The sequence below is a fragment of the Salarias fasciatus genome, unplaced genomic scaffold (genome assembly GCF_902148845.1).
Source record: "Salarias fasciatus unplaced genomic scaffold, fSalaFa1.1, whole genome shotgun sequence".
NCBI lineage: Eukaryota > Metazoa > Chordata > Actinopteri > Blenniiformes > Blenniidae > Salarias > Salarias fasciatus.
The window spans coordinates 156,404-183,736 of NW_021941390.1; the positions used below are offsets into that span (position 1 = coordinate 156,404).

The 27,333-nt window shown below is 46.7% G+C and overlaps 2 protein-coding genes across 2 annotated transcripts in view; one reads left to right on the plus strand and one right to left on the minus strand.

Annotated features, from left to right (window-relative positions):
• Positions 1-1,897: 1,897 nt before the first annotated feature.
• LOC115385519 (carboxy-terminal kinesin 2-like) lies at positions 1,898-16,306 on the plus strand. The gene is made up of 15 exons (XM_030087583.1): positions 1,898-1,928; positions 3,121-3,174; positions 3,255-3,338; positions 9,086-9,284; positions 9,376-9,625; positions 9,762-9,869; positions 9,944-10,030; positions 10,102-10,257; positions 14,686-14,727; positions 14,810-14,974; positions 15,060-15,189; positions 15,298-15,437; positions 15,519-15,592; positions 16,022-16,097; positions 16,265-16,306. Exons 1-15 carry the CDS (start codon positions 1,898-1,900, stop codon positions 16,304-16,306), a joined length of 1,638 nt encoding a protein of 545 aa, XP_029943443.1.
• Positions 16,307-22,302: 5,996 nt separating this feature from the next.
• The window catches only part of LOC115385520 (centrosomal protein of 131 kDa-like), a 75,046-nt gene continuing 70,015 nt past the window's right edge, over positions 22,303-27,333 (minus strand). Inside the window, exon 16 of the mRNA XM_030087585.1 lies at positions 22,303-22,316. Within this exon, the coding sequence (XP_029943445.1) occupies positions 22,303-22,316 (14 nt within the window). The remainder of the gene's footprint in view (positions 22,317-27,333) is intronic.

Genomic DNA, 27,333 nt, shown 5'->3' on the forward strand with positions numbered 1-27,333 from the left:
GAGTTCAAGGAAAATGTATTAAACTTCAACAGAACCTTCAAGAATAAAAGCAAAAATAAGTGGAAACATCAGGAAGGTTTAAAAAATGACATGATTTTAAAAGTTGTACAGTTCTTTCTTTTATTTACCAGGAACAACAACAACAATAAGCACAGGTCAATGATAAGGAGGTCATGTGACTCCAGTCTTCAGTGTTTCCTGGGAGAACAGATCCTACAGATTCTGCTCCAGGAAAAATCCCCTGGATGGAGTCAGGACCTTCGGTCTGGTTCTGCAGGGTCCTGCTGGACCGTCCTCAGTGTTGAGGATGAGCTGATGAACCTCATCTCAGTGATCCACTTCCAGACAGGAGCAGGTGGAGGAACCTGGAGCTTTGCTCTCCTGGTCTTCAGGCATTTCTCCGTCCTGCTGGAGTCTGTTGATGGAGCCACGTCAGAATTCTTCCTCCTGCAGAACCACAGAAACATATTTTACCTAAACAGAGAGTTTTCCCTCCATCACACTGCAGGGTGTTGGTGACGCCAAAGGGAGGTTTACTGAGGTCTATATTGACAACCTGGGATGTGATGAGGCCCTGGTCCTGCTCAGATCCCCATGAACCAGCTGGTCCTGTCTCCACCAGCTGGGTTTCTGCTGGGTGGAGGTGGAGACTCATCTCTGCAGCACCCAGGGGCCTTTATGACTCCAGACTGGCAACCTGTTGGGAGGAAGAGGCTTTATCTCAATAACCAGAAACACAAACATGAACACAGTGAATTCTTACTATAACATCACAATACACCCATCACAGGAAGCCTCTCTGGTGTCATTCAAAGTAAAGAAACAGTTTTGATACCTTGGATCAGGCCTTCATATTATACCTCTTATATTTATAGCTTGTTTGGCGTCACAGCCGACCCTGCAGACATCCGAAAGTCTCTGAGGAGGACAAAAAAAAGAAATCACACACTACCAACTCAATATATTATTCATGCGTGCATTAATTCAAGCATGGAAAAACAAACCTCCCTCCATCCACATCTGGCTGCAGATCACCTCTGGACCAGGTTCTGGTTCCTCAGTGGTCCCTTGATTGAAATAGTTCATGGTTTTAGTCTGAATGCACAACATTCACCGGTAGAACCAGTAGAAGACATTTACATCAGTGAGACTGAACTTTATAGTCAATATTAACATTCACTTCTCATCTATAAATTAAAGTTAAATTAAACAGCTTCAAACGTGAACTTTCCTTCAGCTGAGCAGATTTACTCTGAAACAGATTAAACTAGATCAAGACACTGCTGGATTCACACAAAACGATCCATATCCTCTGTTTAACCACAGCGGAGAGTCGTAGCCTGCTGCAACCGACATGCAGCAGGCTGAGCGCCGGGTCGCCTCGTTAAGCCGTCCGGTCCCCAGATGTCTGAAATCGTTGGAAAAAAAATTAAAATAAGCTTGATGTGAAAAGACTGACCCCATATCAACATTCTAAACAGCTGTATTCTCGCCTAAAACACACTGTTAAAACTACATTCTGTTAAACAATAACGCTAAGATTTCAGAGTTTTTTTTTTATTCACTGCTGTGTGTTTACTCCTCCGGCATGTCTTGCGAAATGCATTCTGGGTATTTTTGCTTCTCAAGTCTGCACAAGTCTGGTCCGATGCAGACTCGGTAAAGTGGGCGGAGTTAGTCACATCCGGGTATTTCATGTGTACTTGGTGAGATGTGAATTTTGAATTGGAACAGTACTTGGTCTCTGACTGATGACGTTTCACGAGTCCGTGAGTTCACAAGTACATAGAAGTACGCATATTGAAAAACGCCCTAAGAAACAGCTACCAAGTCAGTGCTTGAATATCCGCAAGAGGAACTTACTGTCACAGTTGGAGATTGATGAGGTGCAACAGGAATGGGTACCAAGCCCCAGCACCTCACCCACGGTACAAGATGCTACATCAAGGGGGAGCCAGGACGACAGGTCCTACGAGATTGGGTACCAAGCCCCAATAACAGAGCTGAACACGAGAACAGCTGACCTGAGAGAGAAGATCATGATGTCCTGGGGGAACTCAACACCCTCCTGGCTGCCAAGGCCAAGTAATGATAAAGTACCATCGGAATCTCTACTGGAAGATGTGGACACAGCACTGCTAACAATCCCTACCAACACCATCACTGAGACCAATCAGCTGATATATGCAACAGCGACAGTCATCCTAGAGATGCTTGGCTACAAGATGAACAGCATGAGTAGCCGGAGTGACCAAGAACCTCCATGGAAAAGAAGGCCAGAGGCAAAAATCATGGCAACACGAAGAGAAGTCAGCTTCCTCGCAGAACTAAGCAGAAGGGTGAATCTCAAGAAAGAACTGCCCAAGAAATACAGAAAGTTGTCAATAACTGAGGCACTGGAGACTGCTAAGCAAAGATTCACAGCCCGAGCTACCTGCCTAAAGAGATACACCAGAGAAGCAGAGACGAGGAGAATAAACAGAGTTTTCTCCAACAATCCAGCTAAGGTCTACTCTCAGTGGCAGGGTAGTAACACCACCAGAGGTCCAGGATTATGCTCCTGCTCAGGTTTGTATTGTCTACAGTCTTAAAAAAATTAAGATGTTAGCTTTTATTTGATAATGAAGCTGATTATTTAGTCAAAATGTAAGAATATGCGTGTTATGTCATATTGTATTTGAAAACTGGGATGATGCTGGTATAGTTCATGCAGTGAAATTCATTGTGAGACATTCAAAATCGTATGTGTGACCAAAACCCAGCTGTGGTTAATGTACATAAGAATATAGACTCTGATCTTCCTTGAGAAATGGAATCTCTGAAATGATGCTGTTGTTTGTTTGCAGACGATCATCTGTGAGCCTTCAGAGCCAGGCAAACCTCAGACTGCAGACACTGGCAGCAAGCAGTCTGCAGTGGCGGCAGCCAGGCCTCCTCTGTGTAAGTCACTGCTCACAGTCACAGAACTAGTCGTGTTGTCGTTGGGACAAATCAGGCCGGAAGATGCTCTGAAAGAAGTTCAGACAAGACCTTTTGCATGAGTCTACCTTGCTTTCTTTCATACTTGTTTCCTGTATTGTGATCTGGTCTTACTGGGATCGGTCTCTGTACGTCATGCAGCTCGGCCAGTCAGAGGAGCAGGAGCTGCCACTGTGGCCGTCGGACCACCCAGAGGTAAATCATAGAGCATGTCCTTTAAAGGCTCTCTTGGCCTTGATGTTTCATTCGTTCTTAATCTCGTATTGTTCCTTCAGGTGTTGTCAAACCTTCTGACGCTTCCACTGCAGCCAAAGGAGCGAACATGACACCACCTGCAGCATCCACAGCCCTGGAAACAGGTGACCAGTCCAGTCCCCTGCTTCTCATGTGACAGAAATGATGATCCTGCATACGAGTCATCGTGCCACAGTCAGTCTGTCAGAAGGTGGCGCTGGTCCAACCTGGTTCTGTAGTTGATGGCATAGTATTTCACATCATTTATTTCTATGAAATATTGACAAAAAAATTCTTGTGGTGCAGAATGTTTGGCTCAGCAAGAGTTCAATTTTCAATCAATTATTTTTCTATAGCGCAGTATCACAACAACACTGGCCTCAAAAGGCTTCAAGATGTTACCTTGATTGGTAAAAATGTCAAATATAGATAATGACGTTGGAGCCAGGACTTCCGTCCCGCTGACTCCACCCGGTTCTCTTATTCTATGCTTGGTATAAAGAATGCCAGAACGACTGACTTCAGATTATTACCATTTATTTAAGTATAGCCAGATGTAATGCTCAGCTGGACCTTACAGGGAAAGATACAAAGTATTTCGCCCCGAAAGGATCCTGATTGTTGATGAAACAGAGTTTTTATTCCATGTTCTTCTGGGCTGGGCCCCGACAGAGAGGCTGGACTTTGTTCGCAATTGGACAATTTGACATTGATGTCAGCTGCCAACCAAGAGCTGACATCCTTATCCAGTATGTTTTGGAACACTAGTGAGTGTGTGTTGGTTTCTCCGGAACGTGTGGGTATGTTTACACTTTAGCAGAACATCTTATAACCTTGGTGTACTTCTCTCAGGAATGGCCTAATATGCAGCTAATACAATTGTCCCATAGTAGTAGTGCTAATTAAAGTATATCCCTAACAGTTCCCCCCTTTGATATGATTTCATCATATCACCAAAAAAATGAATGTGAGTGTGCGTGAGTGTGTGTAAGTGTTAATGTGTATGCCGAGGTAGGTAAAATAGCCTGTCATCAATCCTCTGTGACGTAGCCCCGCCCCCTCTCGGTACATTCCGATCTCAGACAGGATCCTTCACCGTCCCAAGACATACGCAGCTCTGTGTCAGCGTGTTGAAAAGGCAGTTCAGAGCAGCAAGCGTTCTTCATTGCCAGACGCGTGTGTAAATCTGCATGTAGGGAAAGAAGATGAAAAGAGAAAAAGTAAAAGAATAAAAAATTCAAAGGTTAAGATAAAAGAAAAAACAGCAAGCGTCCCATCACTGATCTGGGCCTGTCCACCTCCGTACTGATGGAAAACCTTTCCTCAGGAGCTCTAAACCCTTAATTGCCACAGATCACAGCTCCAGCAATTTGCACAATTTTGTTTAAATAAAATATTAAGCATGAAAGCTATTTTCTAATGTTTATACACGAAATTTAAACTTATATTAAAGATTTTAATGCTAATCATTTTTAATCATTACATGTGTCCAAAAGTCATTTTAGTCTTACCATTATCACATGTATTTTCCCAATCATTCCAAGTATGATCTGTTCTCTAAAGACTATGTGATTTGTATTGCTATTACTATTACCATTATTTATTTACTGATTTTATCAATTGGTTGATTGATTTTTTTCCCTTCAGTTTATGATTATTTTAATTATATTATTTTTCTATTTTTTATTTTTTCCAAGAAAATATGATATATCTAATATAATTAATTTACGTTTTGAACAGTAACTTTAATTTTAATTAGGGCTGTCAAATGATTAAAATTTTTAATCAGATTAATCACAGCTTCCAAATTAATTAATCATGATTAATCACAAATAATCGCAATGTCCAACTATGTCTGAAATATACCCTTTTTTCCTGTGTTGCATTAACAAAAAAACGACAGGACGTGATTATATATATTTAACAGGTGATGTGTCTTATATTTAAAGGGGCTGTATCATGCAAAATTCACTTTTTGTATGTTTTAGCCTTGTTATATAGTTATGTACTCACCTAATACACCCCAAAGCGTTTTTTTCCTTTGTACCTGCGTGTTTAAGCTTTCCCAGTGTTTGTGCTGCTCGGAGAGGCAGCCCCTCCCACACCCGTGAAAACGCTCTGTTTTCCCACGTTCACATCACACTGTGAAGATGGCTCCTCTGAGCCCCCCTCCCACAGGCCCTCGGCAATCAGCGTTGCTGCCTTTTGTAACTCCGATTTCGAGGATAAACTTTGACCATCGTCTGAAAGCAACAGTCAAGCAAGAGCAAGAGTCTGAAGGGTCTGGAGGGTCTGCGCTTGGTGAGTTTCTCACAGAAAAAGACGTTTTTGCGTGTGGAGAAGCTAGAGCTTAAGAGCTAAAGCTAGCTAGTGTATTTGTTTTGAAGCGCTGATTAGTTGAAGTAGCTGTCAGTCAAAGTCCACAGGGGGAGAGGCGGGATTTTCAGTGAAACGGAGCGTTTTCTCTTCTGGGTTTCAGAATTAGCCGCAGAAAATCTTTTATTTCACATAAAATTACTTTTCCTTAGCGCCAAAAATAAACTATAACCATGTTAATGCCATTTCTAGGGTTTGGAGTAGCTAAAAAAGCATGATACAGCCCCTTTAAGGCTCCAGATAAAATAAATATTCAAAAAACTAAAACATGCACACCATAACATATTGTCTGTGTGTGTGCAGCGCTCCCTCTGCAGTCCGTCTGCAGTTGGCTTTTGGCAGGAGTTACATTTTTAGGTCTGTAACAAATGTAGTACCACAAGAAAAGTAAAACTAAGAGATACCACAATTTATTCTTATACAATTAAACAGGTCATTCTTAGCCAGTGTTCCTTTTTATGTGGAAAACAGAAAACTGCTTCAACATTTTTTTAATCAATGAAGTAGAATCCATGGGGCCAGCCGGCTCATCTCCCTCCATATTGCTTTCTTCTTCTGTTTTGATAAATTAATTGACCAGGCCTCCTTTGCCTCCTGTCTGCTGCCCGTCCAGCTTCACATGTCCGCGTGGGTGTGCGCTGCGCGTTGGTCCGCGTGACGTAAGAATCGTCATGAATTCCTGTCCGCTCGTTTCCACGCGGACGTCCGCGCAGCAGACAAAACATGATGGTAAAAGTGAAAGTAGACGGAGCTCCAGCCTGATGGCTCCACTTAAAGACACGGAAAGAGTGAAAAACTCGTGGAAAGAGAGCAGACTCTGTCTGGAGGGAGGAGAATGTCTGCAGACAGAAGTGAAAGTAAACTAATCGCTCCAGCGCCGCCCCCGGGATTCAGAAACAGAAAAAAAAGGCTAAATAAACTTTAATACTTAATGATAATGTACTGACAGTGTATGTGCTTCATTTCCTCTAAATAATCCGTAATTAAGGAGCAGATAAACAGTCTGTAGTGCCGAAAAAGCTTCCCAATCAGCCGAGGCTGAGGTGAGGCTTTTTCTTCTGCGGTTGCTGGCAGCTTGCAGGCAGCTTGCATTCCACGCGGGTGCACTACCGCCACCTGCTGGTAGAGGTGAGGCTTGTCATGATGCGCATGTGTTAAACTTCGTTAAAAGTTTTAACGAGATTGATTGCATAAACTAACGCAATTAACGCGTTATTTTTGACAGCCCTAATTTTTAAAATAATTGTAATTTTTTCTGATTTTTTTCCTTTCTAGTGTTTATATCCTTTTTGTAAATTAATACATGAATCACTAAATCAAACTTAATCTTACTGAAGAAAAAGAGACAGAGAAAAAGAGAAAGTGTGTAACTGAATCAACCCATTAATCAACCTCTAAATCATCATAAAAATCATCCCATACTTTAATCATTCTAAAAAATAATTTAAAAAACCATCCTAAATAAACCTAAACAAACAAAAAAAATTAACCCAAAAATCATCCTAAATAATCAAGCTCAAAAGTCAAAGTTCCGGAGTTTCTCCGTGTGTGCAGCGTGAATATATGTGGGTATGTATCAGCAGTAGCAACGCAAATGTTATACTCAAATGGGGAGGGGCGGGGAGGTGATCTTCATCAGACGGCGTCGTCCTCTTCATCCTCTTCATCCCGATATCGCCATGGATCCTCCAGCACGCCCACTTGGTCCTCATCCTCGGGAGCGTATTCTTCAATGTCAGAACCTCCGGGCTCAGAGGCAGACATCGGTGGGGCAGTTTCGATCAATTGATAAGGTGGTGGTGGATCTCAAGTGTGGTTTCTTGCCAAGGGCGAATCGATACATCTAATGCAGAGTGCTCTGATACATGGGATACAGCAGCACCCGCAGAGTAGCAGAACCACTACAATCACGAGGAGTGGCATCAGTAGAATTTCAACATATTTCTGCCATTTTCCAAAGATATTTTCAAACCAATCTGCCGCAGGATGATGTATTCCAGAGTGTTCAGTCAATTCCTCTGACATGGCTCTCAGGCCTTCTAAGGCTCTAGTTAGAGAACCATCTGGCGCCGTATTATTTGGGATCAACGTGCAGCAAACAGTGCCAAACATGCTGCATACACCGACTTTGTCAGCCAATAGGAAATCCAGCGCCACTCTGTTTTGATATGAAGTGAGGGAAGTCGCCCCCAGTTGTTCAGTAGTCGCTATAGCAAAGTCTGTGGTGAAGTTGCTCAGTCTCTGGACATTGTAGTGCACGTAGTTAATTCTCTCTGTGTTTTTTGGCGGCGTGATCCAGATCAGAATTGATTCAAAACCCACAGCTATTTCGTTAACTAGTTTGTACCCGTCTGGTACCCCGCGAGGTATACCGATTGTGTCTATATAGACTGGGGAATCTGTCGGTTCTATTGATCTTTTTCTCAGTGTTCATTCACCGGCCTGATAGTAAGGTGCGTATTTCCGGGATGATTCATAAAGTAATTTTGCACTCGCGGGGAAAACTCTCACCGAGGAGATCAGTGACACCAGTCCGCATTTACCTTTCCATTTTGGTGCCAGGTATCCGTGGAGGGTCTTTCGTCCACAGTACCACCATACGTCCGCTCTTGCCACCGTTAGCCGGGTCGAATTTTTCCATTCTGTTACATCAATCGTCTTCGCACACCAAGCGCTATTGATCTGCCCGTAGTCCTTAGAACCAGTTGAACCGCGTGTCATGCATGTAACATTAGCCTGATTTGGTATAAATATCGGTGGCTTATCTTCTTTTGGGGCTGTTGGGTATACATTGTCAAGAAATTGGCATTCGGGACTCGGGTTAGCTTTGGACATTATGTCCACGAGGCAGTTGGTTAGGGTCTCATTAAAGGAGCACAGCGCAGTTTGCTCGTTTTATGCGAAACAGCGACCCCTGCAGGCCTTAGGTGTAACTGTAGCTTAGTGAAAAGCTTGTGAATGTGGCTTGTGCCCATGTACGTGCACAGAAGAGGGGAACTCCTTCCTCGCTCTTTTAGCAGCGCTCGAGTAAAATGTAAGTTTATTTTGCCTTGTGGGGTCTGTGCTGGAGTCGTGGCAGCGCTAGAAGCCGGTATTTTCTTACTTTCTGGAAGCTCCATCCTCAGTACTGCTCAGTTGTTGCTGCTAAGCGTCTGGCGGAGTAATGGCGGACAAATCGAAACTTAAGGATTACCAGGCCGGTGGGAGGCACATTACATCAGGCTCAGAGCGATTCGTACCCGAATCACTCATATTGCTGTGCCTTCAGTGCCCTGAACAGGACAATAGGAGCGACTGCGATCTTGCAAAAACAGCTCTTGCTGCCCATCAGGCAAAGGTGAAAACGTGTGTGGGTGTGAATAATTGAACATTTAATATTTAAAACTGCGCTGTACCCCTTTAAATTCCATTATCGTGGCGAAATGGGATTCAACCATTAGAGCTTTTTATATCTTCATGTGTAGTGTCTCCTCTCTCTGGAACTTGATTCTTCCAGGTGGCAGCGGCACCCCCCGGCACCATGCCAGGGACGTGCAGGGAAAGGTGAGCGAAATGGAGGACAACATCCAAAACCACCAGACCCTGCTCCAGTCCATCAACCAGGAAAGTGAGGTGCTGAAAGGCTTGGTGGCCCACAGCCACAAAGAGAAGTTGGAAATGGAGGAAACGCTGACAAAGCTGAAAAGCCAAATCATGTGAGAGGAGCATTCACTCTGGACAACTTTGCGATATGGATGTTTTTAATTTGTGCCTAAGCGAGTGCTGCTCCTTTTCCTCTCATTTCAGTCAGTATAAGACGCAGTTGCAAGAGCTGTCCAATCTGCGCTGCGAGTTAGAGAAGGTGGCCTATGAGAAGAGCTGCCTGCAGAAGGAGCGGTCCGTGCAGGGGTCCACGCTGGCCCGCCTGCAGGCGATGCTCTGGGACACCGAGGAGCAGGTCCGCTCCCTGACCGACACCGTGGCCCAGCTGAGTGACGAGCTCCACGCCAGGGAGATGGAGCGCTGGAGGCTCCACATGACCATCCAGGAGCTGAAGGTGAGTTGCAGTCCGGCACTCACAGGCCATCCAGCTGGTCCACATTCCCAGACAGAAAGCTTCTGGAGTTTCTGTCTTTCCTCAGAGCATCATTCTGTCAGAAGATGTAACTTCATGCATCTCTCCTCTTTCACAGGGAAACATAAGGGTGTTTTGCAGAGTGCGCCCCCTGCAGGGCAGCGGCCTCAGGAGGCACATCCAGTTAGCAACAAACAACAGGATAAAGCTGGCCAAAACCAAGAAGGCGAGCGCACAGCGCTGCACACCACCACAGCCTGCAGCAGCACAACATCCCAACCTGACGGCCCTGCGTTTCAGTCCCACACAGGCAAGACGGCAGAAACTCAGAAGAGCTACAACTTCAGCTTCGACCGAGTGTTTGGGCCGGGGGCTTCACAGCAGGAGGTGAGCGCCTGCCACCCACTCTGCGCTCGTCTTCTGCAGAAAGAGACGCTGACTGGAGCCTGTCTCCGCAGGTCTTTGACGAGATCTCGCTGCTGGTGCAGTCGACCCTGGATGGCCACAACGTGTGCTGCTTCGCCTACGGCCAGACGGGCAGCGGGAAGACGTTCACCATGGAGGGGGAGGAGTTTGACGACAACAGGGGGTGTATTCCCCGAACCGTGCAGCAGATCTCACTGGTATCTGCCAATCATATCTCTCTGTGAGGATCTTGGTGGAAGATGGCGGCGCCAGGTATGGCAGGAGTAGTCTCTGCTCTATTCATTCATATACTGTTCATGACATTTTCTGGTGTCAGACACCGTCGGATCATTACTTTTACGATCCGAAACTGTCATTGTTAAACAAGCCGATGACAATCCACGGATGCAAACATTTTGGATTCGGAAAGTACGCCCTGGCTGCTACATTTATTCATCCGCACCTTTTCCATCAATCAACTACTAAAACTGCACTGAAACAACGGCAAACCATCGCTCTTGTCATCGTCATCTGCCTCCTGCTATCTGGGGACATTCACCAGTGTCCAGGCCCCGTCAACCTCAGACCAGACCAGAGCCACCACCATGCTAACATCGCCGCTAATGGGAGCAACATCCATAACTTTCAGGTATTCTCACCTTGTTCTTTCTGCACCGCACCGCAATCAACTCACCTCCATCCATCTGCTCTCCCTGCGAGTGTCACGGTGTCACCGGTGCCCAGGACGACCGAGGCGATCAGCGGGATGGAGCCCGGGAGTGGCGTCTCCAACTGGGACAGTCCGCGGGTGCTAGCCTCGCTGGATCTCAACCTCCAGCCGGTGCACTCTAGCCCAGCCGCTCCAGTCAGCGCAGAGGGGCACGGGCTCCACAACCGCCGACCACATTCTGCGCGAAGATCGTCGATCTTTGCCAAGAACAGGGAATACTCCACCAGCTCACCTCCACCACGACTCCACCGGCACTCACGCAACGCGTCACTGGCAGCTACATCATCCGAGAACGACCACCACAAGAAACAATAACAGATTACATCAGGCTGAGACACACCGGAGACATGGAAAATGCAGGATGGATTTTCGCCTTCTCTGGACTTTTCCAAAACATCATCCCATATCCAAAATCAAAATAACACTTTTCAATTCTCAATCACTTACAAATAAAACCAGACTAATATTGGACCATATCCTTGATAATCAATTGCATATGATGTGCCTTACTGAAACCTGGCACAAACCACAATCTTACATCACACTAAATGAAGCTTGTCCCCCAGGATACTCCTTTCTGGAGAAGGCCAGGACCTCTGGTCGTGGAGGGGGTCTTGCTATCATTTACCATAAAGACCTTACTGTAACCCCCCTCCCACAACCACAGCTGACTACCTTTGAGTGTCTTACATTCAAATGTAGATCACAAAAAGAAACACCAACATTTCTCCTCATTTACCGCCCTCCAAAAACATGTCCTGGATTTATAAATGAACTACAAGAGCTTCTCACGTCAATTTGTGCAACATCACGAAATACACTCATAATGGGAGATTTCAATCTGCATGTTGACTGTCCTACAAATCCCCCTGCTGCAGAATTCCTTGAACTCCTGGACTATCTGCATCTCTCCCAGCATGTCACAGTACCCACTCACGCAAAAGGTCATATACTCGATCTTGTAATAACCGACACTGTCCCTGCAATCACAAACTTGCAAGTCTTCGACATGGGAATGTCAGACCATAAGGCCATCTCTCTGGAACTGCCCCTAGCAGGTTCCCACCCAAAAACAAGACGGCAAATCCAGTTCAGAAACATAAAAGAAATAGACACGACACTCTTCAACCACGACATACAGGAAATTTCACCAGTCACGCAGTTCCCATCAGTTAATGGTTCTGTTGACCACTATAACTTAAATCTCCATAACATCCTCGAGTCACATGAACCCCTAAAGACTAAAACAGTTACTTTCTCCCGATCTGCCCCATGGTACACCCCAGAGCTGCGCAAAATGAAAACAGCTGGCCGTGCCCTGGAATTAAGATGTCTCCAGTGGTTTACATGTGCACAAACAGGCCTACCGCGAGCATCAACAATCATATTCCAGAGCACTAAACACAGCCAGGTCTCAATATTTCTCCTATAAAATCTCAAACAGCACCAGTAACTCTAAACAGTTGTTCTCAACAATCAATTCACTGATCAAACCTCCCTCTCACACACACACCGATGTCAGCACCGATCAGTGCAACAGATTCATGGACTTCTTCACCAATAAGGTAGCCTCAATCCGGTCGAACATCCCTACTACAGCCTCACCCCTCTCTGATACCACTCTCCCTATGCCACTACACTCATTTGCCATTTTCTCAAATATCACTCATTCAGAGTTGGAGAGGTTCATAAAAAACATGAAACCCTCCACATGCCCTCGGGACCCCTTGCCTCCCTCCCTACTGAAATCCAACATTGCAGCCATTAGTCCACTGATCACAGAAATCATTAACCAGTCTCTCCAGTCCAGTCAGGTCCCTCCAGCTCTCAAAACAGCAGTCATCCGCCCCCATCTGAAAAAGCCCTCTCTCGACCCCGAAATCCTTGCTCACTACAGGCCTATTTCAAATTTACCTTTCCTCTCCAAAGTACTAGAAAAGGTGGTTGCAGCCCAACTACATTTCCATCTACATAGCCATCACTTATATGAAAAATTTCAATCTGGTTTCCGATCTGCACACAGCACAGAGACAGCTCTGGTCCGCGTCATGAACGATCTGCTCATGGCTGCGGACCAGGGCTCACCATCCCTCCTCCTGTTACTGGACTTGTCAGCTGCCTTCGATACCGTTGATCACGCCATTCTGCTCCATCGCCTCCAATCAGTGATTGGTATCACTGGAACCACTTTCAAATGGTTCCAATCCTACCTCACGGACAGAATAGAATACGTGCAACTCGGCAAATCCAAGTCTTACCCTCATTCTGTAAGCTGTGGTGTACCACAAGGTTCAGTTCTCGGTCCAACCCTCTTTTCCATATACATGCTTCCCCTTGGTCATATCATTCAAAAACAATGTCTCATTTCACTGCTACGCCGACGACACTCAATTATACATAAAAATGGACTCCGCACTCCCCTCAGCTCTACCACCAGCTCTCTGTGTTTGCCTGGAGGAGATAAGGGCATGGATGTCTGAAAATTTTCTTCAACTAAACAGCAACAAAACAGAAGCCATCTTGGTTGGTACCACACATCAAACTCGGTCCCTCCCCCTCAGCAGTATTCCCATTTTTGATCATAACATTTCCCTGTCATCCACTGTTAAAAATATTGGAGTCATCTTTGACCCTCAGCTCACTCTTGAAACCCACATAAACCACCTCTGTAAAATCTCTTTCTTCCATCTCAAAAACATCGCCAAACTCCGCCCCTCCCTCTCCCAGCCAGACGCTGAGAGGCTGGTCCATGCCTTCATCTCCTCCAGGCTGGATTACTGCAATGCCCTCCTCGTCGGGATCCCTGGCAAGAATCTGCAAAAGCTGCAGCACATTCAGAACTGTGCTGCCCGGATCTTGACGAGGAGGAGCAAATTTGATCATATCACGACGATACTCAAAACTCTCCACTGGCTGCCAATTAAAGCTCGTGTCCGGAGTTTTGAAAGAGAGAGGTTTTTTTTTAATCCAATGTCTCGAGGTTCCGCCCTCCCTCTGCTTTCATGAGTGACCAATCCACGCCCCTTTAATTGTGTACGCTATTATCTGTCCGGTGAAAATCAGAGCCTCCGAGTCCTGCAGCATCCTACATGTTTAGCTGTTTACGGTGGACGTTCAGCAGACGGTGGATATATCCAAGGTAAGCGCGGCGGCTGCTGCGGAGCTAACTCACCTCTGCCTGGGCGAGCGGCCGTGCTCTCTGGCTGCACACACACTTTGATTGACAACACGAGAATGTGGAAGCTCGAAATCTATTGGCTGACGCTGACCGGCGCTTTTTCGGATAACATGGGGGTCTATGAGATGAAGGCGGGGCTCATGAATAAATTTTTATATTGCTTTATGCTGATATTATATTGCAGTATCGAACCAGACTGACACATTGAAGCTCTGTTGAAAAATGATACAGACGTTGGAAATGAACGGAAACTCCAGACACCAGCTTTAAATACAGAATCCACTACAAAGTCTGCGTCCTCACTCACCAGTGCCTACATGGAACTGCCCCGTCCTACCTCCGCGAACTACTTACACCGCATACCACCACACGAAGTCTCCGCTCCTCCTCCTCTTCCACCTACTGCCTCCAACAACCCAGGACTAAACTCTCCACCATGGGAGACAGGGCCTTCCAGGCAGTGGCCCCTCGGCTGTGAATGCTCTCCCTGAGACCCTGAGGGCCCCACTAAGTGTGGAAACCTTTAAAAAAGGCCCAAAGACATTATTGTTTAAAAAGGCCTATTAGATCCACTGTCTTTTCCATCATAGCGACTTGAAGTTTTAATATGTTCCTTTTTTTCTGTATTTCTGCCTTGAGAATTGTTTTTAATCTTGTTCTGTAGCACTTCGAGATTTCTTTTGAAATGTAAAGCGCATTACAAATAAACTGTATTATTATTATATTATTATCTTCAGAGCAGCCGAGAAGCTGGGACCACAAGGCTGGGAGGTTGTTTCTGCGTATCATTCATAAAGAGAAGGGAATTAGCAGCGAGGAAAGAACTCGAGTGTAACTCTGTACTTTATTTCAGTTCACCTTTACAGCCAGCTTTGTGGAAATCTACAATGAGATACTGCGAGACCTCCTGTACACCAGCAAGGCCAGCCAGAGGCCCAAGCATGAGATCCAAAAGACGGGCAACAACAAGGAGACGATCAACAACCTGTCCTACAGGAAGGTCTCCACCGAGGACGAGGTGCGGCAGCAGGCAGCAAGTACCGGATAACTTGTGACCTGGTGAAGAGGTGTGAGTGCTGATCAGAGGACTTCTCCTCCCGCAGGTTCTGGGTCTGATCGCCTTGGCCAATCACAACCGTGCCACGGCTCAGAATCACCACTCCTCCTGCTCCCACTCAGTCTTCCAGCTGGGTATTGAGGGAGTGAACGCTGACAGGGAGGTCAAGTGCAAGTGTGATCTGCTTTACATAGCCTTAATAGTGGGTTGTGTCATAGCTTTGTGTTATTGAAAGGTGCATGTGTTCATTCTGTGTGTGTGTGTGTGTGTGCGCGCACGTGCAGCCACCCTGTGCCTGGTGGACCTGGCTGGCAGTGAGCGTATGGCGAAGAGCCAGTCTTCTGGCGAATGCTTCAAAGAGATGACGGCCATCAACAGCTCCCTGTCTAACCTGAGCATCGTCATCTCCGCGCTGGCCAACAAAGTTCATGCTGCTCTTCTAAAGTGAAGCAAACATCGTTCAGAGAAGGTCGCCGGTTGAGCTTCACTGTTGCTTCTCTTCCAGGAGAGCCACATTCTGTACAGGAACTCTAAGCTGACCTACCTCCTGCAGGGATGCTTGGGAGGTGACTACATAACGTGAGTTGATCCTGATCAGGTTTCTGCTGCTTGATTATCTGAATCTGAATCCAGGAGGACGATCATTTCACTGCTGGCTAAACTAGCTAAACTAATGTAACGGGGGAGAATCCAACACCATAGTCCACTTGTTTAAATGTTTTTCAAGCCTTTTAAAGTCTCTGAGAAAAAGTGAGTGATGAAAACCCCGCCATCATGATTGTAACACATCATAACCCAGTGCAGCATCTCTTATCTCCTCTAAACACAGTAAATAACAACCTCCACAGCTTCCACTTTCCATGACAGAAGAGTTTCTCTTGTTCTTTCCTTCTTGTACCACTAGAGGGAGCTGCTGTGCCACACTTTGATAATCAGTGCAGTGGACATTAACCTCCTGCTCCTGTAAAGAAATGGGCATCTCTTAACCTGGTGTTTTAATCTTTCCAGCCTGATGTTTGTGAACATCGCCCCAGAGCCGGACAGCTTTGGGGAAACTCTCAACTCTCTGAGGCTCGCCAGCCAGGTGGGTGAACCTGAAGAAGACTTTCATTATGTCACTGTCGATGTAAACCAGTGTTTACCCTTCGTGTGTGGAGGAGGAAATACCTGTGATCAGAAATGGTTTCAGAATGAGGCAGCAGTGAGAGAAGGTCTGTTAGACAACATTAAAAATGTCCTTTTTGTTTCCAGGTGAAGAAGGTGGTCAGAAAGCCAAGAATGAACGAGAAGTAGATGTGTTGTCTTTTTTTTTTGTCTTTTGGACTGTATTTTTATCATTGAGTTTGTTTTATATTGTCTTAATTTAAGTTTTAATTCATGTTTTATTAAAGTGATTTAAAAGGTGCATTAAAGAGGCTTTCAACTTTAAAAATACTTAATTTCCACCATAAATATGTTACACATTTTTAATGATGTGCCCAATGTGCCCTGACATATTCATTGCAAGTACCGCTAACAGCGCTAAATTGTCACTTAAAAGTTGCAGTGCCGGTCCGGCACCAGAATTTTTTTGGGAGAATTTGAGATGATGTGAGGTAATGCGCGCTCCCACTGACCTGATTTCCTTAAGTTTCGCTTTGTCCGCCATTACTCCGCCAGATGCTTAGTGAGCAACAACTGAGCAGGATCTTCCAGAAAGTAAGAACAGACTGGCTTCTAGCACTGCCACAGCTCCACACAGACTCCACCAGGTAAAAGAAACTTACATTTTACTCGAGCGCTACTAAAAGAGCGAGGAAGGAGTTCCCCTCTTCTGTGCACGGAAGCCACAGGCACGAGTGTTTCACTAAGCTGCATTACGCCCAAGGCCTGCAGGGGGCACTGTTTGACATAAAACGTGCACACTGCTGAATGCACCATTAAAACAAAAATATATAAAATATGTCACTTCATTACATAAACAGTCAAAGGCTGACCTAAACAAATGACTCTACCTGTCATGATGGTGGCGCGTGTGAATGCAGCGGCCTGGTGCTCTCCACATTCCAGCAACTTCCGTGCTTTATTGTTTGTTCTCAACTTTCTTTTTCACTACGGACTCACTGTCGCTCATGTGCAGTACAGCAGAGCAGAGCTGATCATGGTTAAGGACAACGGAAACCGCTGCTTGTTTACAAACAGCAGCTGGGACTTCCTTCCACCGGAGATCTGGTTGACTGAGGACTCTGCTCACACCATCCTCCCGCTGAAGTGGCACAGGCGACAGAGGCATCGCAAGCAAAAGAGAGGGAAGAGAGCCGGGCTAAGGGCCAGGCTAAATGCTAACCCTCACAAACCGCCCATTCCGAGTCTTTTTCTCGCCAACTCCCGGTCGCTCAACAACAAAATGGACGAACTACGACTGCGGATTACCTCACACTGTTTGGATTACTGTGCGATGGTAATAACAGAGACTTGGCTGGACTCTCTCATCCCAGATGCCGTGATCGAGCTAGCAGGCTACGCTAACTTCTGAGCGGACAGAACAATGGCATCCGGTAAGATACGCGGCGGAGGACTGTGTGTCTATGGGAACAATAACTGGTGCACTAACTCCACGATTAAGGACATTCACTGCTGTCCGGACATAGAGTACTTGATAGTACAATGTAGACCTCTGTACTCACCACAAGAAATAACATCCGTCATCATAGCAGCAGTTTATGTGCCGCCGCAGGCTAATGCTAAGGTTGCTATGGATACGCTACAACGTTCCATAAACCAGCAGCTTTCGGCGCACCCTGACTGTGTTACGATTGCAGCAGGTGACTTTAATCATGCCAATCTCAAGTCAGTGCTGCCAAGATTCTCTAAGAATGTGAACTTTCCAACAAGGGAAAGCAACATTCTGGACCAGGTCTACACAAACATTTCTGGTGCCTACAAAGCGTCCCCCCTGCCACATCTGGGACTCTCAGACCATCTCTCTCTGTCCCTGATGCCTGCTTATAGACCTAAGATCTGCAGTCAGAAACTGTCAACATAAACAGTTCGTGTATGGACCGAAGAAGCCACCTCAGCCCTGCAGGACTGTTTTGAGACCACAGACTGGGGGATATTTGCAGAAGGGGCAGACCTGGAGAGTCACACATCTGCTGTGCTCTCCTACATCAACTTCTGCTCCGAGAGTGTCACAACAACAAGGACTGTTAAAGTGTCTCCAAACCAAAAACCATGGTTTAACAGTGAGGTGCGCACTCTGCTGAGAGCACGGGGGACCGCCTTTAAGTCAGGAGATCAGCAGGCTTATAAAGAGGCACGGTGATCCCTGCAGAAAGGCATCAAAACGGCCAAGCGCAAATACAAACAGCGCATTGAGAAGCACTTTGACAACAACAACACCCGGAACATGTGGCAAGGGGTCAAGAGACTCACCGGCTATAAGGATGGTCAGACAACATCAGTTTGCACAGACAGCACTCTACCAGACACTCTGAACCGGTTCTTTGCCCGTTTTGACCAACACAATGGACAGGCCCCCACCTTGGCTGCTCTGCCCGAGAGGACCGACACCCCATCCAGCTGCAGCAGCATCAGGTCAGAGACACCCTGAGCAGAGTCAATGTGAGGAAATCACCGGGTCCAGACGGCATCCCAGGAAGAGTGCTAAAGTCCTGTGCTAAACAGCTGGCAGAGGTTTTCACCACCATCTTTAACCTCTCGCTGCTACAGTCTGCAGTCCCCACCTGCCTTAAAACAGCTACCATCGTCCCTGTACCCAAGAAGAGCACAGTGAGCTGCCTGAATGACTATCGCCCTGTTGCTCTGACCCCCATCATAACCAAATGCTTCGAAAGACTCATATCCTCCCACATTAAGGCTGCTATTCCTCCTGACCTCGATCCACATCAGTTTGCATACAGGGCAAACAGGTCAATGGAAGACGCCGTCATCACATCTCTCCACACAGCCCTCACACACCTGGAAGGGTGTAACACCTACGTGAGAATGCTGTTTGTGGATTTCAGCTCCGCCTTCAATACAGTTCTTCCTCACACACTGGTTATGAAGTGGAGCAACCTGGGGCTCGGCTCCTCACTGTGTTCCTGGATACTGGATTTCCTCAGTAACAGACCCCAGAATGTCAGGATCAGAAACCACACCTCCACTCTCATCCTGAACACCGGCACTCCTCAGGGGTGTGTCCTCAGTCCCCTTCTCTACTCCTTGTTCATACATGACTGCTCTCCTGCTCACCCCAGCAACACCATCGTTAAGTTTGCAGACGACACCACCGTCATAGGACTCAATCAATCAGTCAATCAATTTATTTTTGTATAGCCCAGTATCACAACAACAGTTGCCTCAGAGGGCTTCAAGATGTTACATTGATCGGTAAAAGTAAAAACAGTGAATAAGCATAATGGTAATATGTCAATATTTACAGTAACGAGACAGAACAAAGCAACCACCGCCTGATCAGAGACATTGATGAATCAGCCTACAGGGAGAAAGTCCAGCATCTACGACGGTGGTGTCGTCACAACAACCTGAACCTCAACACTGGAAAGACCAAGGAGATGATAGTGGACTTAAGAAGAGCAAAGCGAACTGAGCACTCTGTCCTCTACATCGATGGGGAGGAAGTAGAGAGAGTGGAGAGCTTCAAGTTCCTGGGGGTCCACATCTCAGAAGACTTCACGTGGTCCACCCACATCTCACACCAGGTGGGGAAGGCCCAACAGAGACTGTACTTCCTCAGGAAGCTGCATCAGGCACATCTCCCCGTGAAGCTGCTCACAAACTTCTACCGCTCCACCATGGAGAGCCTCCTGACCTCCTGCTGCACGGTGTGGTTCAGCTGCTGCACTGCGGAGGACAGAAAGGACCTGCACCGGGTGGTAAAAGCAGCAGAACGGGTGACTGGGTCTAAACTACCTCCCCTCAGTGATGTGTACACTGGCAGACTTCAGAGGAAGGCCAGCGGAATCACCAGAGACCCCTCACACCCAGGACACTCTCTTTTCTCCCCCCTCCCCTCAGGCAGACGCTACAGGACACTGAGAGCCAGAACCAACAGACTCAAAAACAGCTTTTACCCCCAAGCTGTCAAATGTCTCCAGGGGCAGAGAGTATCTGCCTCTGGAGTGCCTCTGTATCAACGATTCACACCCACACACACTTTCACCTTTTCCTGATGGGCAGCAAGAGCTATTTCTGCAAGATCGCAGGGCACTGAAGGCTCAGCAATATGAGTGATTTGGGTATGAATCGCTCCGAGCTGCGCGTGCATGCTGTCCTGTGTATTCGCTGCTTCGCTACCGGCGACAGTAGCTCAGTTGGTAGAGCGGGTCGTCTTATAACTGGAAGGTTGGTGGTTCGATCCCCGCTCCCGCAGGCGTAAAACTGGCATTGTGTCCTTGGGCAAGACACTTCACCCACCTTGCCTAGTATGAAAGTTGTGAGAGTGAATGGTTGGTGGTGGTCGGGGGGCCGATGGCGCAGATTGGCAGCCTCGCCTCCGTCAGTCTGCCCCAGGGCAGCTGTGGCTACAGTAGTAGCTTACCACCACCGAGTATGGTGTGAAAGGGTTAATCTGATATTTCAGTGGGAAGTGCTTTGGGCTCTGTCAAGCAGGGTGAAAAGCGCTATACAAGTGTAGTCCATTTACCATTTTACTGCCAACCCCCTCTGAAACCGGCCCGCCTTCCGTGGCGGCGGACACCGCCCTGCGGAGGAACCCCTGCGACCCCCAGGGAGGAGGCCTCCCGGAACCCGGTGGCGGGCCCGGGGTGACCGACCCCCGCCGGGGATGAGGGCAATCTACGAGGCGGGCTGCGCGCCTGCCTCGACTGCCCCCTCTGCTCCCGCCTGTGCCTCCCCTGCCTCTACCGGCTGTAGCTCTCCCTCTTGGTCTCCTCCGTGTCCCCATGCACCTCTTATCTCCCCCTGCCAGAGTCACTGCTGTCCTCTGTGGTTGTCTCCACAGGAATCTCAAACTGATCAGAGCTGATCCTTTGTGTGACATTTCACTATGTTTTGTATATGACTAGCTAACTTACAAAGTATTTCAATTTGTAACAATTCACCTATTATTTCCAAGGCGATCTTGCCACTACGCTCAAAGGGGTCATGGGCGGAAGACACCAATCAGCAGGGGTGATTAACAGGCAGACAAAAACCTTAATATTGGAAAATAAAGCAGCATTTATTCTAACAAAAACCCCTCCCAACAGAAAACAAGCAACCCGACGCTCGGGAGCTCCTCCTTATAAACTAAACAGAAAATGCCGCACAACGTGGGAATTCCAGAAATGAACACGAAGGACTCACCAAGTCCTATCTTTTATTGCCAAAAGTTTCCCAAAGTTCGAGGCGCATGTCCCTGTGTGGGGACCAACTGAGTAGTCGGTGGCCGTCAATTACTCACGCCGGTACAATCCTCAGTCCGCTGGTCCCCGTAGCTCCTCCTCACCAGTCCGGTAGCTCCGTGGTGGAAAGACAGTTTAATCCAGTAGATTCCACAAAAGAACACCAAGTTATATTCCACACTGGTTCAGATCCAACCTGGTAAATGCTCCACAGCCTCGCTCCTCTGGCAGGTGAGTTCCTCCGGACAGCGTGTGACGTCACTCCCCCCACAAGCAGGTGCGCTGCTTCACCTTAAATAGTTTGCTCGCCCTGGTACCAATGTCCTGATAATAAGGGACCGAGCCTGGAAAGCAAGGTCTCTATTGTTATTCGTTTGTTTCTTATTATACTCCACGCGTAAAGAAACGCTAATTTGACCCCCTAAACATGCACGAAAACTCACCAAATTTGGCACGCACATCATGACCGGCGAAAAATTTCATAAAATGCAAAAATTATCCCCATCTGCTTTCTAGCGCCACCTAGAAACAGTAAAATTGTTGCCACGGCCCGCAGGAATGTTGTAGAGATCAAACCAACACTCACGCGTTTGTCTCATTGAGATCTAAAATTCACGTGCTTACACCCCTGACCTAAATCCAACAGGAAGTCCACGATTTCCCTTTCAAAGCAAAATTTTGCTCAAAATCACTCCTCACGAAAAAATTATCTCCTCCGAGACCGTTTATCGTACAGACGTCAGAGTCACACGACCTGATAGAGAAGTTTCTCTACAAAAGTTGTGAACAACTTTGTCAGAAGTCTCACGTTGTGGATTTTATTAGCATTCAAAGTTGGAAGTCTGAAATCCTGCCTTGCTCCAGCCCTCATCAGTTATAATGGGGAAAAAATTGAAAAATTCACCTGTTTTCAACACCTCGAACAAGTGTCGACTGTGGCTAAACCGTGACTCCTATCAACAAACCGAGCACACGTAAAGCCTCACCAGGTTCCCCCAAACAAGATGATGTAACATAAGTGGGGAAAATGTCATGATATATGTACATTTTCACAGGTATGAAAAGGTGTGCGCTCTGCATTTTTTTTGCTCTCAGTTATAATGGAGCCAGATGGGGAAAAATCTTGCGTTTCTCACAAACTGAGGCCTCTACGGTCCAAACTAAAAGTCTGACTGCTCTGAAAGCCTCACCAACTGAAAGACAACTAATTTTGCTATCAAACGTGATATTTTTTGTTCAGTTTTGCCGAACAGGAAAGGAAAAAGGAGCAGTTGTTTCCCAAACAGAAGCTTTAATTTTCTCCTCTCTCCACTGAACTGAAATGACCATATATGGGCATGCAGTGCAGTTACACAGCTGACAGCAGCTGTCAATCAAACTCTGACACTCAGTGCCTTCATTCAGTGACTGTCAAAAGCAGATGGGAGAAGCTAACAGCTCCATGTTAGTGGATGGAACATGCTAACAACTCCATGTTAGTGGATGACAGATGCTAACAGCTCCATGTTAGTGGATGGGACATGCTAACACCTCCATGTTAGTGGATGACAGATGCTACCAGCTACATGCTAGTGGATAGGAGAAGCTAACAGCTACATGTTAGTGGATGGGAAATGCTAACAACTCCATGTTAGTGGATTACAGATGCTAACAGCTACATGTTGGTGGATGACAGATGTTAACAGCTACATGTTGGTGGATGACAGATGCTACCAGCTACATGCTAGTGGATAGGAGAAGCTAACAACTCCATGCTAGTGGATGGGACATGCTAACAGCTCCATGTTAGTGGATGGGAAATGCTAACAACTCCATGTTAGTGGATTACAGATGCTAACAGCTACATGTTGGTGGATGACAGATGCTAACAGCTACATGTTGGTGGATGACAGATGCTACCAGCTACATGCTAGTGGATAGGAGAAGCTAACAGCTACATGTTAGTGGATGGGAAATGCTAACAACTCCATGTTAGTGGATTACAGATGCTAACAGCTACATGTTGGTGGATGACAGATGCTAACAGCTACATGTTGGTGGATGACAGATGCTACCAGCTACATGCTAGTGGATAGGAGAAGCTAACAGCTACATGTTAGTGGATGGGAAATGCTAACAACTCCATGCTAGTGGATGGGACATGCTAACAGCTCCATGTTAGTGGGTGGGAAATGCTAACAACTCCATGTTAGTGGATTACAGAAGCTAACAGCTACATGTTGGTGGATGACAGATGCTAACAGCTACATGTTGGTGGATGACAGATGATAACAGCTACATGTTAGTGGATGACAGATGCTAACAGCTACATGTTGGTGGATGACAGATGCTAACAGCTACATGTTGGTGGATGACAGATGCTACCAGCTACATGCTAGTGGATAGGAGAAGCTAACAGCTACATGTTAGTGGATGGGAAATGCTAACAACTCCATGTTAGTGGATTACAGATGCTAACAGCTACATGTTGGTGGATGACAGATGCTAACAGCTACATGTTGGTGGATGACAGATGCTACCAGCTACATGCTAGTGGATAGGAGAAGCTAACAGCTACATGTTAGTGGATGGGAAATGCTAACAACTCCATGTTAGTGGATGGGACATGCTAACAGCTCCATGTTAGTGGATGGGAAATGCTAACTACTCCATGTTAGTGGATTACAGAAGCTAACAGCTACATGTTGGTGGATGACAGATGCTAACAGCTACATGTTGGTGGATGACAGATGATAACAGCTACATGTTAGTGGATGACAGATGCTAACAGCTACATGTTGGTGGATGACAGATGCTAACAGCTACATGTTGGTGGATGACAGATGCTAACAGCTACATGTTGGTGGATGACAGATGCTAACAGCTACATGTCAGGGGATGGGAGAAGCTTACAGCTCCATGTTACTGGATGGGACATGCTAACAACTCCATGTTTGTAAATGCTGTGCTTTGTGTAATACTGTCATTCTTGGTTTTGACCAGCAGGGGTCACACTCTTATTTTGACATTCCGCCACAAGAGTTCAGTGACTTCCTGTTTCTTTTTCTTTTTCCACCTTGACGTTAATGTGTCGTCTCAGACAATGATGGATGGCGGACGTTTGTTTGTATTACTTTAAGTTTAATAAGAGATTTGATTTACAAGATCAACTACACCCTCCCATCTGGAGCTACAAGCGGGCAAAGTGGTTAGTTGAGTTTACTTCCATACTTTATTTGACTTATTTCATTCACTGTATATATGTAAGTTCATTGTTTATTTGTGTCTGTTTGTAGTTCTACGGTGGTTGGATGCATCATGTTACTAGCTTTGCTAGTTATTTACCGGAATTAATAAAGACACCATCTGTAGTTAAAGAAACGGAGTCCTTCTCCTGCTTCAGTGGGCGGTCAGGGTCAGGGTTAGGTTAGGGTTAGGGTTAGGTTAGGGTTAGGGTTAGGGTTAGGGTAAGGGTTAGGGGACACCGTCGATTTGATAGGAATCTGGAATTCCAGAACGGAAGAATCCGGATCCGGAATTTGCAATTCTGGAATCTGGAATCTGGAATCTGGAATCCAGAACTGCAAATTCCGTTTCCGGTTTTTTCAATTCCGGAATCTCAATTCCGGATTTTGACCACTATGTTTTGAGCGCTAGAGAGCCATCAAAAGTTAGAAAACCATTTTAAAATTCAGTTTTCAAGTGGCTAACCCATGTTTTTCACCAAAATGACTCTAAATAAATCAGAGAACCCGGCCATGTGGGATTTTCACCCGAAATGCCAAAAATGTTGGGACGAGCCCCAAAACACACAAAACAGACAGTCACACCCCCACAAACGCGTGGGTGGGGGTCCCGCCGGTCCCCGAGGGGTCAAAAATTTCACGTTGGAAATTGACCCGACCGACCCTGAGGACAAAGAAAGCTCATCAGCCCGGATCAACGCTAGAGAGCGGGGGCCGATTGGTGAAGTCAAACATTTCTAGAGGTCCTGGAGAGATGACACCCCACCACACCTGTCAGGGACCTCCCCAGCTGTCAGTGGAAGCCAATCCCAGTCCTCTAGCTACTTCCTGGGCGGAGTTATCATTGCTTGACCGCATCTGGAATCCCATTCCAATCTGGAATCTGGAATCTGGAATCTGGAATCCCAACCTGGAATCTGGAATCTGGAATGTGGAATCTGGAATCTGGAATGTGGAATGTGGAATCTGGAATCTGGAATCCCAACCTGGAATCTGGAATCTGGAATCTGGAATCTGGAATCTGGAATCCCCTTCCAGATTGCGTCTTTGAAGCTCAAAGTGTTTGGATCAGCCCAAAAACACCCAAAACAGACAGTCGCCGCCCCGAGAGACACGTGTGCGGGGTCGTTGCCAGTCCCCGAGGGGTCCCAAATTTCATGGTGGAAATTGACCCGACTGACCCTCAGGACACCCAAGGCTCATCCCCACCGATCCAACCACATAGACTATGGGCTGATTCATGAGGTCAAATTTTTATCCAGGGGGTAGAGAGATGACACCCCCCCACACCTGTCAGGGACCTCCCCAGCTGTCAGTAGAAGCCAATCCCAGTCCTCTAGCTACTTCCTGGGCAGAGTTAGAGCAGATTCCAGATTTGGTCATTGGTTGACCTAATCTGGAATCCCCTTCCAGAATGTGACATCGATTTTTAAAAAGTGCAGGTAGACACTTGAAACTACAACCATTGCACTGCTGAGGCCCTAAGCTTTCATTTGATGCCAATCTCAGCCCTCTAGCTCCTTCCTGAGAGGAGTTATCATTGCTTGACCGAATCTGGAATCCCCTTCCAGATTGCGTTTTTGACCCTTAAGATTGCAGGTAGACACGTGAAACCACCACCATTGCACTGCTGAGGCCCTCAGCTGTCATCTGAAGCCCAGCCCAGTCCTCTAGCTCCTTCCTGGGCGGAGTTATCATTGCTTGACCGAATCTGGAATCTGGAATCTGGAATCTGGAATCTGGAATCCCAATCTGGAATCTGGAATCCACTTCCAGATTGGGTCTTTGAAGCTCAAAGTGTTTGGATCAGCCCAAAAACACCCAATACAGACAGTCACCGCCCCGAGAGACACGTGTGCGGGGTCGTTGCCAGTCCCCGAGGGGTCCCAAATTTCATGGTGGAAATTCACCCAACTGACCCTCAGGACACCCAAGGCTCATCCCCACCGATCCAACCACATAGACTATGGGCTGATTCATGAGGTCAAATTTTTATCCAGGGGGTAGAGAGATGACACCCCACCACACCTGTCAGGGACCTCCCCAGCTGTCAGTAGAAGCCAATCCCAGTCCTCTAGCTACTTCCTGGGCAGAGTTAGAGCAGATTCCAGAAGCGGTCATTGGTTGACCAAATCTGGAATCCCCTTCCAGAATAAGTCCTTGACCCTTAAATGTGGAGTTAAACACTTGAAACCACCACCATTGCACTGCTGAGGCTCTCAGCTATCATCTGAAGTCAATCCCAGCCCTCTAGCTCCTTCCCGGGCAAAGTTATAGCTGATTCCAGATTTGGTCATTGGTTGACGAAATCTGGAATTGCCTTCCAGAATGTGACATCGTTTTTTAAAAAGTTGCATTTAGACACTTGAAACCACCACCATTGCATTGCTGAGGTCCTAAGCTTTAATTTGACACCAATCTTACCACTGTAGCTCCTTCCTGAGCTGAGTTATAGCTGATTCCAGAAGCGGTCATTGGTTGACCGAATCTGGAATCCTTAGCCATGTTAGCTCCACATGCTAGGATGAGCCCAAAAACACCCAAAACAGACAGTCAGCAGCCCAAGAAATACGTGTATGGGGTTGTTGCCGGTCCCCGAGAGGTCCGAAATTTCACGGTGGAAATTGACCGAACCGACCCTCAGGACACCCAAGGCTCATCGCGTATCAACACATATCCAACTCCCATAACCCTAACCCTAATGTTGATGGAATTAGGGTTAGATTACCGTTGACCGCTAGGGTTA

Bases quoted from the DNA above. Each gene is read 5' to 3' on its own strand.
- LOC115385519 (XM_030087583.1), top strand. From the start codon at position 1,898: ATGGGTACCAAGCCCCAGCACCTCACCCACG. The intron at 9,285-9,375 runs GTGAGAGGAGCA...CTCTCATTTCAG, and splicing joins AAGCTGAAAAGCCAAATCAT to TCAGTATAAGACGCAGTTGC. The intron at 9,626-9,761 runs GTGAGTTGCAGT...CCTCTTTCACAG, and splicing joins TGACCATCCAGGAGCTGAAG to GGAAACATAAGGGTGTTTTG.